At 38.6% G+C, this 13,890-nt stretch overlaps 1 protein-coding gene across 1 annotated transcript; it reads right to left on the bottom strand.

The window, feature by feature from the left end:
* Positions 1-325: 325 nt before the first annotated feature.
* Positions 326-10,856, bottom strand: LOC135080930 (ecdysone oxidase-like). Its single transcript, XM_063975650.1, has 3 exons — positions 10,709-10,856; positions 4,322-4,455; positions 326-1,927 (listed from the first exon to the last, which is right to left on the bottom strand). The coding sequence occupies exons 1-3, from the start codon at positions 10,854-10,856 to the stop codon at positions 326-328; spliced, it is 1,884 nt and encodes a 627-aa protein (XP_063831720.1).
* Positions 10,857-13,890: the final 3,034 nt, after the last annotated feature.

The raw sequence follows: 13,890 nt of genomic DNA, 5'->3' as shown, positions 1-13,890 counted from the left end.
AAAGGACACTCACAGTTTATGCGGTCTTATCGCTATTAAGCGATCTCTTCCAGACAACCTAGAGGATAGTTGCTAAATGGTTTTTAAAGAGAAAAATTGCGTGGAAGATCGTTAACACTTCGTTTCAAGCTTCTTCTCCAATTAAACTTTTTTTAAATTTGAACCTTCAATTATAAAGACTAGATAAAATTACGATTTCTTTAAATGTTAGTTAATTATCACTTAGTTAAATTATTCAATTAATTCAAGAAATCTAATTCTGAGTGCGCAGCCCTTGACCGATCGCATTAATTAAGGTTGTCTTACATAGTATACAACAAGTTGATTACGCATTCCACGTTAAGTCAAACCACTCACGCATGCGAAATCGTAACACCGGCGATTCGTCCACGAAAAAATTATAGTCCTCTTTAATAATATCAGCGCCTTTTTCACCCACCATCATTGCAGGTGCATTAGTATTGCCACCCGGTATCGTGGGCATTACAGAAGCGTCTATCACCCGCAGCCGAGAAACTCCATGGACTTTGAGCCTCTCATCCACAACCCCATCAGGCCCCATAGCACAGGTTCCCACCGGATGCTGTAAAGACCCTACCGTATTCACAACATAACAATGCCAATATTCACCATCTTCCAGTTTCGCTTTATCGCACCCTGGCACATCTAACTTCTCCAAAGTCGCCTGAACATGTCTGTAGTAAGATGTCTTCGTCAATTTTTGCATAAATTTCACCCCTTTTTTAAGCACGCGGACATCTTCCTTACTTCTCAAGAAACCGCTCTCTATGATAGGATCGTCCAAAGGATTTTTACTTTTGATCGTGACTCGACCTCGGGACTCAGGATGCAGTAGAATTAAAAAAGTCCAGTCTATAGCTCCACCGATGTTGGCTCGAGCTATCGAAGCACAGAATGATCTCTTATAGCCCAAGGACTCGCAGGTCAGCTGAATCACAGGCGAACCAAACGCACCAATATGGCTGTTGAATGTTTGCAGCTGCCGATATGGTCCTTTGTCTACATTGATAAACCCATTCTGTGTCGGGACCGGAACAGAATTTAGCTCCCAAGAAGAAATTAAATGTTGCACGACCGTCCCCAAACCTCTCTTGCCAGTAAATATAAGAGGCACAAACTGATGATCTTGTAGATTTCTACCCACTGGTAGATCCACGATAGATTCTATCGCATGTTTTTCTAATTCTTCTCTGGGGCCGACTCCAGATAAAATTAGCAGTTTCGGTGTATCAATCGCTCCGGCCGATAAAATTACTTCCTTTTTGGCAAATACATTGACCATTCTCCCTGTCTTAGTGAGCAACTTTACACCGTAAGCAGTCAATGTGTAAGGGTCTATTAAAACTTTTAACGCTCTAGTATATTTTGCTATAGATAAATTAGGTCTATGTTTGGTTGGTTTCAGATAGCATTCGGCTGTGCTGGACCTTCTGCCATCAGCGAACGTAAAATGAGGTAAAGACACGCCTAGAGATTCTAAGCCGTTCATTTCCAGTGTTCTTTTTAGGCCCATTTCTTCGTATGATTGTAAGATAATTTCGTTCACAGTCCTGAAGTATTCGTTAAATGCTGGTTTTGATATTTTCACTGGACCTTCAGTTGAATGAAGGTGTGAATTGTGGGGGCTGTTCATGACTGTTGAGTCGGTCATATTTTCTAGTTTCTTGAAGTACTTCAAGGTTGAGTGCCAGCCCCAGCCCGGGGCTACCTGCTCCCAGCTGTCGTAGTCTCTGGGCTCGCCCCTGGCATATAACTCGTAGTTGATGGATGAGGAGCCTCCGAGCATCTTCCCCCGAAGCAGGTTGACCGCCTGCCTCGTGTGTGCTCTCCCGACATCTCTGTCTAACTTCATGCTGTAGTCCCAGTCGTATTCGGTGTGTGACAGAGTCGTGAAAAAACTGGGCACCTGAAAGTTATTCACAGTAACTGTACCTTAAATAAATAAATAAAATAAAAACTCCTTGGACAATTTTATAGTGTGCCATCTAATCTCAAACAAACCAAGCTTGTGGAGCTAGACAATTAAGTACATAGTTACCTACTACTAAACAAAATATATTTTTAAATAACCATAATGGCAATGTTTTGCGTAATAATTGGATGCATTAATAATGATAAGATAATTAAACTATATTACTATAATAATTGTAACGGATATTTATTTTTAAATTGTTAAACCTATTAAATAACGCGTACTTATGTATTGAAAAATGCCCAAATGTCATTTACTTAGCTGCCTATAAGTTCGAAGACGGCAGACTGTTTAACTTGATGTAAGTACAGTCAGCGATAGTTTGTGACACCTAAACTGCCAAAAAGTTGGCAATACAACCTTATTCCAATGAGGATCATTTCGATTTTTAGCTGTGAATGCAGATTTATAGGGCTAAGAAATCCTTAATACACAGTGCAAAAATTTTTGTTCTACGACAAAAATTGACGAAGTTATGGCCAAATTACTAAAAAAGTTCACTGACCGCCCGGCGCGGGGACGATGACGTCATTATATCCGATCCGAACGCTGCCGGCGTACTGCGTGGATAGAAAATATTTTTTTCTAGCCAAATTATCAGTTTTAGAGAAAAACTTGTAATGACATTTATTCATCAGAATAAAGTAAGCTATCGATAGGTAATTTTTAAAAATGGAAATTGTGAAAAATAACGCAAAAAATCCATACGCTCATACGATTCAATGGCACGCAGAGACGCGATTGGGGTCTCCGCGGTGGTATATTTGGCGATTTATTCAAATAAAGTGTACATAAGTGTTGTTAGAGTCATATCTTCTTCCAAGTAAAATATAAAAATGTATAAGTATTAATTTATTTACTTCTAACAATAAGGTATAACTTCTAACAATATGACATTGCTATGAAAATCATTTCGATGTACACTTAATAATACCTACCTGTTATTTAGTTTTTCTGAGTTAAACCTACGCACCTACCTATCTATTCGCCGTCCCCATGGGCGGGCCAGCTGCTGCCCGCCCATGGGGACGGCTGGGTCATCTCCAGTCTGATGGGGAATCTATTTAATCTTAGCCTAGAAGCTGGGTATGACTACCCCGCCCCTCTCCTCTCCCCAGGTCATAAACTGGGCATGACTTCCCCCTCGGCCAGAAGTTGGGTATGATTTACCCCCCCCCCCCCCCCCCCGGCCCGAAACTGGGTATGACTTGACCCCTCCCCCTCCCCTCAGGCCAGAAGCTAGGTAAGGCTTGCCCCTACCCCCAGGCCATAAGCATAAGCTGGATATGACTCCCCTTCGGCCAGAAGCTGGGTATGACACCCCCCCCATGCCAGAAATGCCAGAAACTGGGTATGACTTGACTCCCCCCCCCTCCCCCAGGCCATAAGCTGGGTAAGGCTAGCCCCTCCCCCCAGCCCTAGAAACTGGTTATGACTTGACCCCCCCCCCCCCCCCCCCCCTCTCCAAGCCAGAAGCTGGGTAAGGCTTGCCCCTACCCACAGGCCATAAGCATAAGCTGGATATGACTCCCCTTCGGCCAGAAGCTGGGTATGACACCCCCCCCATGCCAGAAATGCCAGAAACTGGGTATGACTTGACCCCCCCCCCCCTCCCCCAGGCCATAAGCTGGGTAAGGCTAGCCCCCCCCCCCCCCCCAGGCCAGAAACTGGGTATGACTTGCCTCTCCCCCCTCCCACCAAGGCCAGAAGCTGGGTAAGGCTTGCCCCTCCCCCCAGGCTATAAGCTGGGTATGACTTATCCCCCCCCCCCAGTCCAGAAACTGGGTATTAGCATCATATTAAGTATTATTATGTTCAATACAAACAATCATTAAGTTACACTCACCCCAACCGCGTCTCCGCATTGCATCGAATCCTATGAAAATGTGGTTTTTGGACATAGCAATACTTATTTTCACAATTTTTATTTTTAAAAATTACTGGTCGATAGGTTACTTTATTTTGAAGAATAAATGTTATTAAAAGTTTTTTCTAAAACTGATAGTTTAGCCGGAAAAAAATATTTTCCATCCCATTAGTACGCCGGCTGCGCTCGATTCGGATATAATGACGTCACGCGGCCTTGCGTACGTTGACTTTTAGCGGCAAAAACGGCCTATGTTTATTACTTAATATCTTCGTAAGCAATGGTCCGATTTGGATAATTCAAAAAGATATATCTTTCTTATGTCTTAAAGATTAACGTAGATACTAGTTTTATTGAATTTTCTATAACAGTACTGATCCTCATTGTAACAAAGAGGTGTTGCGAACTTTTTGGCTACTTTGGGTGTCACGAACTATTTGACTGGTCACTTGGGCCCTTACCACGCTAGCGAGGGGCGGGTCGCCCCCAGGCTCGACCAGGAGGACCCTGAGGTGGGGCGCCTCACTGAGTCGCGCGGCCACCACCGCTCCTGCCGACCCTGAGCCCACCACCACGAAGTCAAATGTCTCTCCATCTGAATTATCAAATAAAAAACTATTACCAAAGAGTACGAGACCTCATACTCTTTCCTTGTTATTGTTTTTATAGTCCAGGGGTGGCCAATCGGTCGATCGAATTAGTCCAGTCGATCGTGGCAAGGCAAAAAATACTACATGATTGTGTAATAAACTAAGCCGTTTCATTTAAGATTTCAAGAAGTATGTAAGTGGTAGATCACTCAGGGTTTCGTTAGTAAACAGTAGATCTTTATGTCTAATCAAGTTGGCCACCCCTGTTATAGTCTATTCTTCCTTATACAGGGTGTTAGGTAAATGGGTATATGAGCCGACACTAGCCCATGTTAACATGGGCATATAAATGGTATGGTGAAGTCAGAAAATTTTTATCTTCATTTTAATTATTTTAATTTTCATACAAATCGGATTTTACAAAATTTATTTAGTATGAAAATTAAAAAAATTAAAATGATAATTTCAAATTGCTGACTTCACTATACTATTTATACTTGGACGAATAAACCACTGGACGCGAAACCCTCTAAGAATCATATGGAAACACGTTCAACCAATTTTTGCGGGGGGAGAGGTATGACAATTGTCAAATAATGACATTTAGTGCTGGAAATAATCGTCAATTTTTTTGTCGATAATTATGTAAATGAACGAGTGAATGAATGAACCTAATGAGATAAAATTGATCATGCGTTGATCATCTTTATTTACAAATTATTTAAATAATTAATTAATTGGATTGATTTAGACATAATATGCAACAAAGTCGAGTTAGTTACACCATATAAAACTAAAGAACGGCAGGACAGATTTTGAAATTGGGATATTGTTAGAAGTTCTATAAGCAGTACCATCCCTCTTATGTGTTGATTGCCGCATTGCAAAGTTCTTGCAAACCAATTTTATTTTTGGTGAGTACCTACCTATGTCTGGATGGATGATGCTTACGAATACGGTAGTGAGTAAAAAGCACGTCACGCTGACACCAGAGACCAGAGGTAAATGAGCTTAAGACGCAAATAAAATTGGTCATATCTTAAAACTTATGAAACTTTTATATGGACATATTTTATGTTTCTACGTCAAAATAAATATTTAGGGGAGAGGAGGGGGGGGATAGGGGGGCGGGGAACCGTTGGTACATTTGACAATTGACATAGACAAGACAAATTATTTACGGTCCGAAACTATGCATAACAAGAAACTAAAACACTTTTGTATGCATATAATTAATTAAGAACTAATAATAATTGTCATTCAATAGTTATATTACAATAATGTCAGTTTCTCATGTTTACTTATTATCATCAAACACATTTTGTTTTAAATCTTTATTTAACATTTTTCTATTTAACTAGTAAAAGTTGTGATTAAATCGGACCATAAAACTGTGCTGTCAAAATTTGAGTTTCAAACTCATCAACAATCACTCCGATTAATCAATAACACACTGACAAAAGGACTTCTCAGGCTAAACTCTATTCACTATAAAATCACGCAAACCCAAAAGTTTGACATAGTCACTAAATGTTAGCAGTACCTCCAAGCTGTACTTTTTCTCATAACTCCCTCTACCTACTTTCTTCTTCTATTTAGATCTACTGGAAATCTAAAATTAATTTGAATAATATCAGTTTCGATAAGTTTATCGACAATTTTCAAGCCCTATACGTCATAAAAAATAAATGTGAACGAATGAATGAAGCATATAATCCAACCAAATTAAATATGCCACACGTTTTAAGCATTTACCTGTACAATGAGAACTTTTTAAAATTACGTAATTATATTTTGTTTACATATCAAAGGACATTGTCAGAAACGGCCTCAGATTCCCGGGCACAGCAGTAAAGTATCAAAATTAATCTCTTACTTTTTGAATACATAAATATTAATTAGATTGTAATGGACACTTGAGGATTAGAAAATGAAATAATAAAAGTCTTTTATATGTATTCCATAATACTATGACGACATCCGGACATTTTAGGGCCGTTTATTCCCGATGTCCCCCACTATTTGTCCACCACTGGTGGACATCGAGAAAAAAAGTTGCAATGTCCACCAGTGGGGGACAGCGCTACCGAAATCTTCCCGTTGGGCCCTACTGGTGGACACTGAGAAGAAATGAGTTGCTCTGTCCCTCAGTGGTGGACATCAAAACCAAAAAAGTTCCGTTGTCCCCCACTATTTGTTTTGTTTTCGTGATTATTAAAAAATATATTTTTTAATTCGTATCAAATATAATTCTCAGTTTTTTAACATCCCACCTCTTCCTATTTATGTAAACTTTTTCAATTTGTCGTGAACTAGATCCTGCAATTTCCGACATTATTACAGATAATAAGTGCAAAATAGTAACATTACCGACACAATAATTTCTGATAACATGAACATTGTGGGTACTTGGAAAATTAAAAATGACAAAACCGTTCCGATTAACGCACACTACCTAGGGGCGTCAGTATAAATTAAGGATTTTTTTAAACTATAATAAAAATGCAATAAAAATGTATGTATTATAATTATTAGTATAAGATTTACTTAAAATGTTTGTATTCATGAACACATAATATAATAGTGGGGGACAACGGAACTTTTTTGGTTTCGATGTCCACCACTGAGGGACAGAGCAACTCATTTCTTCTCAGTGTCCACCAGTAGGGCCCAACGGGAAGATTTCAGTAGCGCTGTCCCCCACTGGTGGACATTGCAACTTTTTTTCTCGATGTCCACCAGTGGTGGACAAATAGTGGGGGACATCGGGAATAAACGTTTAGGGCGTGGCCTGCTCCATATCCTATGAAGTTCCATAATTTGTGTCGATAAAATCTATGTAAAATCGGCACAAGGCAATGCCGTACTTCATTGTTAGGAATCCACGTAATAGTGATGTTGACTGCGGTCATCATAGACAATAAGATACCGATCTTGTAAATAAAATAAATCGTCCAAATCGCTACAGTATGACTAGATTTTAATTAAAAGTTAAAAATATATTGCACGATACTACAAGAAGCTATCTAATGTGTCCAACTGGTCTAAAAGGTCATGAATAAAATAAAAATAATTGTGATCATAATACTGATATTGATAATGACAACAATATGGGATCATCTTTAATACACTCGCGAGCAAAAGTATGGAATCACTTACATGAAGTTGTTTCCACGCGATCTTGTGTACTAACGAATTTGTTGGTAATAAAAAAAGTGACACCATTTTAAAGATTAAACTTTTAACTTTAAATTGATACCAAATTCATTTAAATCACACCAGTATTTAAAAAGATATCCCGGCTGATGTGAAGAAGTAAGGAAAAAGACATGTATCAACTGTTTGATACGTCGCGAGTTGCGGCCTATTTACCCCCTATAAAAGCACGTGTTTTCGGATTTTTGCTTTCACACGTTGATCCATACACATCTCCGCTTCTTTTAACACTTTACCTGGGATTCTACACCTTCAGAAGCAGCACAAATCGTTGCACTATTGCAAGAAGGGCTCAGCCAGCGGGCTGTCGCACGTCAGCTCCACATAAGCCAGTCCTGGGTTTCGAAAGTTTTAAGACGCTTTCGGGAGACTGGTGGCTTTATCCCGAGACCAAGTTCTGAACAGCGCCGGTGCACATCGCAGAGGGATGACCGTTTTTTCATGTCAACCTTTCTATGAAATCGTCATTTGACTGGTATCGACGTCCAGCAAGAGCTTAGAAATGTTCGTAGGATAGCTGTTAGCGAGTGGACAGTTCGTCTAAGATATAAGCAATAGAATTTGACTCCAAAAAGGCCTGCCACAGGCTCGAAACTGACGGCAGGTCACCGATAAGCACGCTTTCAATTTTCTCGTACACATCTCGCTGGGAAGTCGAGCAAGCCACCCCCATTAGTCACTATTTCAGTGAACCAGCACTGCACAAATCGCTCCCCAGGTCGCCTAGAGACCCGACCACTTCGACTGCTGCACTGCAAACACAGTCTGCATTCATTGGAGAACAAAATTCGCTTCCATTACTCGCCTTCCCATCAAAATAAGTGCGAGCTAATTGAAAACATGCTAGTCAGTGAGCTGCCGTCAGTTTTGAGCCTGTGGTAGGCCTTTTTGGAGTCAAATTCTATTGTTTATGTCTTAGACGAACTTCCACTAGCTAACAGCTATCCTACGAATATTTCTGAGCTCTTGCTGGACGTTGATACCAGTCAAATGACGATTTCATAGAGAGGTTGACATGAAAAAACGGTCATCCCTCTGCGATGTACACCGGCGCTGTTCAGAACTTGGTCTTGGGATAAAGCCACCAGTCTCCCGAAAGCGTTTTAAAACTTTCGAAACCCAGGACTGGCTTATGTGGAGCTGACGTGCGACAGCCCGCTGGCTGAGCCCTTCTTGCAATAGTGCAACGATTTGTGCTGCTTCTGAAGGTGTAGAATCCCAGGTAAAGTGTCGAAAGAAGCGGAGATGTGTATGGATCAACGTGTGAAAGCAAAAATTCGAAAACACGTGCTTTCATAGGGGTAAATAGGCCGCAACTCGCGACGTATCAAACAGTTGATTCATGTCTTTTTCCTTACTTCTTTACATCAGCATGGATATCTTTTTAAATACTGGTGTGATTTAAATGAATTTGGTATCAATTGAAAGTTAAAAGTTTAATCCTTAAAATGGTGTCACTTTTTTTGTTACTAACAAATTCGTTAGTACACAAGATCGCGTGGAAACAACTTCATGTAAGTGATTCCATACTTTTGCTCGCGAGTGTATATCTGTAACAGTTTCAAAATCCGATGAAAAATCCAATGCCGCTTAAAGTGAGAGAAATGTCTAAAGTTCTAATAGAATTGAAAGTTTTCAGTATCATTGTAATTACCTTCTCATTAAATAATGTTAAGTATTGTAAGTGTATTGTCGATGATACTGAATAAACATTTTTTCTTTCTTTCTTTCTTTCAAAATGCTTATAACAATAATTGGTAATACATTTCAAATATTAAGTACCTTTATAATGTATCGATAGAACCAAAATGATGTCCCCTCAGCTTGGAAAGGGAAAACCCAGGATTGGGGGAGCGCTCCAGGCAATTTTCAGAACATTTCATAGGTGGTAGTAAATAATATTTATTTTATTATTAAAATTGAATATTTTGATATTGATAAAATTGAATATACCTTTCGATTAAAATACCGAATATTTTTCAATCGATAAAAATTATCGAGAATTGTTAATAATATTCAATTAAAAGTTGTTCAATCCCTAGTCATGCATAGACTAAGACGGTAACCATGGAGATAGTTAGTTTGGTAAGTCACGTGTTAAATGTCAAGAGTGGAAAGTAAACATAGGATTCATGTTATTTATTTACGTGCAAAATCTAAGTAAGTAAATCATAAAAGTGGAACGCCGAGCTATTTCCAAAACCCGTCCAATATTATAATACAATTTGGCTGCGACAACTACAATACAGAACATCTCCCAAATCGATGTGCATACAATATTATAATACAATACTAGTAAGTAAGAGGTTATGATAACAATATTGCTATCAATAAGTTTATAGAATTGGTCCGCCAGGAATAATTGTTCTTACATAAAGATTTGTGTCATTTAGAACCTAGAAAGTATTTTTTCGGCACTGTTGATCTAACGGCGAACAATGTATGGAGAAAGAACATTGTCCTTTTATTTATTTTACGAAAAAATAGCTACTTTAATAGGTTGAAAATGTAATTACGCGTGAGAAGAAACATTCTTTGAGTGATTGGTATAATTTTTACAAAAAAAATACAGCGCATTTACCTATTTTTCGTGATAATTTTACTCTTCGAGAGCTCGCGTCACACTGACAACCTGAAAACATTTACCATGGCAAATTAGCCTTGGCAAGTGCTAGCGGGGTAAAGACGAAAACGTCACTCGTTACGCGTCCAGTGGTTTATTCGTCCAAGTATTTATATGCCCATGTTAACATGGGCTAGTGTCGGCTCATATACCCATTTACCAAACACCCTGTATATTTAATCTTTTGCAAATCAATGTGATATACAGTGTCGAACTAATGCCGGGTGGCATTATCTAACAGCCAACCACAGGTCAAGTAGAAAAACTGAGAGGTTCGAAAATTACTTATGACAGTTTGGATGCTTGAACCTGGGCTTGACACGCTGCCGCGTGTCTAGATAATACCTACTTTACATTAGGATTACATAGGATTTTTGTTTCAGAACCTCTGTTTACCCGCGATAATTTTGACAAGTTACCTGTTAAGGGGTAGTGTTCGGGCCAGCCTGCCGGGGTGAGGGCCTGGCTGAGGGCCAGGACTCTCATCACCCACCGCACCACAGGGGACGAGCTGCAAGCCTCGATTGCTCTCAGAAATCTAGTAATCGCCACATTTAAATTTAACATTTTTATCTGTTTAAAAAAGTCTTAAAATCCTCACGCAGTAATTAGTCATAATAAAATAACATTAAAAATGTTTGCGTTACAATTTCTTATACATTTTCGATGCACGCCACTCTCTAAAAAGTTGTATTTAAAAAATTCAAATCTTTATAAATCGAGAAGATTAATATCGATCACTCAATCGCGTCACGTTTAACGCACTGCGCTCAGCGACTGATCGCAATAGTAAGCAAATCGTATCCACCAAAACTACTAATGAATCTATTAGAACCAAGGCCTATGCTGTGTTAAGCTATATGCATACGATTAACACGTAATTAAAAGTATTTAAAAATTAAGGATTATCAAGCTAAAATGGCTGGACAAGGCAAATAACACGTAGAGCTGACGGCCGACGGGGTAAAAAAGTTTCTAGAATGACGACCATGTAGCGGTAAGTGGACAGACTGATGACTATACTATACTTACAGGGTGGCCAGGTAGTTCACGTTCAAAGCTAAAATTTAGATTCCTTACATCATGGTCATAGCTGGGCATTAACTCGTTAATCCGTTAATCGTTAATTAACGAAGTTAACATTTCTATTAACGGATGAACTTTTAACCTTTAACCGACGACGTGCGGTCTCACAGACCGCTCCGGTTTTTGAAATTTCTAGATTGCAATGTTCTACTTACTCCCGTGTCCCGAGCGTCTCAGTACCTTGGAGTTTAGTTGTCCATACGCCATTACAGGTAGTGGTTACATCGATGAGGGCAGTTTTAATAAGATAATTCGATTTAAAGTTCAACAGCGGTCTGTGGGACCGCACGTCGCAGACTACGTAACATTTTTGTGCCATACTTAAACTTGCGTTTTTGTTTTAGACGACTGATTTTTCGTAAAAATGGTGGTTCCTGGACCATCACAACCTAAATAAAGACATTTTCTAATGATATATTGATTTAGGACATAATATTATGTAAAAAATGGTAGTTTGTAAAAAAATACCGCGAAACGGGTGGTAAAGCAAAGAGTGGCATGTATTCTAGGCTCTGACGTGCCAAATCAGCCTGATGTTATTGCACCAGCTGCAAAAAAGACGTACATTTTAGTCCACCTAAATTGAAAACGAAATTATCTTACAGGTGTTACCTATGCATACCGAAAATGCTTGGTATGCGGAAAAAAAATATGTCCAGATTGTGCCTATTGTTTACCCTACGTCAAAATTTTTTTTGTGCATGCAATGTACCTGTCATTTATTTTTATTTTATTCATTATGTTCACTATATTTAGGAAGGAGTATAGTTTTTCTTGCTTTGATTAAAATTTACAAGTTTTAAAGGTATTATTGAACTCTAGTGTAATTTCAATGAAATTAAGGGTCAAAAAAGTTTTAGCCATATTTAAATAAATAATATACATTGATTCCTCACAAATTATAAGTATGTTTATTTGTAATACTATAATGTTCTCAAAAAATATAAAACCAATATACTTTTATACAAAGAATGATTACTTTTTGAGTAAACAGTATAGCGGTCCCACAGACCGCACGTCGCAGACGACGTGACAAAAAAATCACGTCGTCGGTTAAAGGTTAAGTTAACTTCAAAAAATGTTAACGGACTCGTTAACTTCCGTTAAATTATCCTAAGTCCGTTAATCGTTAATCCAGTACCTACTATTTACCAAAAAGATACAGAGGTGCGCTGAAAAACGCATTCTGACAAGTACGTTCAGGCTTCCAGAACTTCTAGAACCCAAAACAACAGTTTTTGTAACCAGTAGATCACTAACGCAACGATATAAAAAATGCATTTTTTTAAATTTATTTACAACTGAATTTAACCTCTCCTCCTCCGACGACTCTCCAACTCCTCAACCAATTGAGCTGGGTATACTCGTGTAAGTACGATGACAATGCAATGTTATGGTACCATTGAGCTGGTCTGATGATGGAGTCAGGAGGTGGCCATAGAAACTCCTAAATGAAACGGCGGAATCGCATCGAATTTGGGTTCGTTGGATTTGTCTTTTCGAGCACTTTAGTACTAGATGATGTCCAGGGTCCAGATGATGGAGTCAGGAAGTGGCCATAGGAATTCCTAAACGAAACGGTGGAAACTTACCTATCGAGTTTGGGTTTGTTCGATTTGCCTTTTCGAGCACTTTGGTGCTAAAATGTATAGTAATTGTACCAAGGCTCTGAGATTGAGTTGAGATATAACTAAAAAGTGTATAATAAAATTATAATTAAAAACAAAACTTTTTTTTAAAACAAGTTTTTATTCTAAAAGGCAGTTGTAAATACTAAAACAAAAAAAATAATTGTACTTATGCAAGGTTCAAATAATTTCGAAAGCTTGTAGCGCAAACATAAAAGAGGAATAAATTCCATGCGCGACACAAGCTTTCGAAATTATTTGAACTTTGCATACAATTATTTTTTTCGTTTTATTATCACGTGTTAACGGATTAACGATTAACGTTAACTTGCGTTAAATCTTCCGAAATGTAACGTTTTAACGTTTAACGAAGTTAATTTTTTTAGTAACGGTTTAGCGATTAACGAAGTTAACTATTTGATTAACGGTGCCCGCCCAGCTATGATCATGGTGTATCTAAATCACCCCCATGTACGAGTATTTTCTACGATATTGCTTAGTTTAGGAGATAGAGTTAAGTTTGCGATTTAGAACGTGGTGAGAAACAACCGTGAAGCTTTGAAAGTTGAAGATTCTCTAGCGTAAGTGCTCGCCAGAGTGAGAAAAACATTAAAATCCAACCAATAGGTGAAAGGAAAAAATCACAAAATTAACTTTAATTCCTAAATTAAACAAAATCTTAGAACATACATAGGGGTGATTTAGATACACCTTGATGTAAGGAATCTAAATTTTAGCTTGTCAACTCCTTGGCCACCCTGTAGATTTATTATGGCAAATGCCATCAATGGGAAAGCCATGAGGAAATCAATGGGAGAACCTATGTTCAGCTGTGGACTACTTTAGATACCTACTACAACCTAATAACCGAATGTAATACTATTGGA

This window comes from Ostrinia nubilalis, chromosome 19 (assembly GCF_963855985.1).
Source record: "Ostrinia nubilalis chromosome 19, ilOstNubi1.1, whole genome shotgun sequence".
Taxonomy (NCBI): Eukaryota; Metazoa; Arthropoda; class Insecta; order Lepidoptera; family Crambidae; genus Ostrinia; species Ostrinia nubilalis.
Note: the sequence above shows the minus strand (reverse complement) of the source record. Positions and strands in the feature narration are given on the sequence as shown.

Coding starts and splice junctions, on each gene's coding strand:
- LOC135080930 (XM_063975650.1), bottom strand. CDS start 10,856: ATGTTAAATTTAAATGTGGCGATTACTAGATTTCTGAGAGCAATCGAG. Junction 4,456..10,708: donor CGAACACTACCCCTTAACAG/GTAACTTGTCAA, acceptor TTGATAATTCAG/ATGGAGAGACATTTGACTTC. Junction 1,928..4,321: donor ACCCGCCCCTCGCTAGCGTG/GTAAGGGCCCAA, acceptor AATAACTTTCAG/GTGCCCAGTTTTTTCACGAC.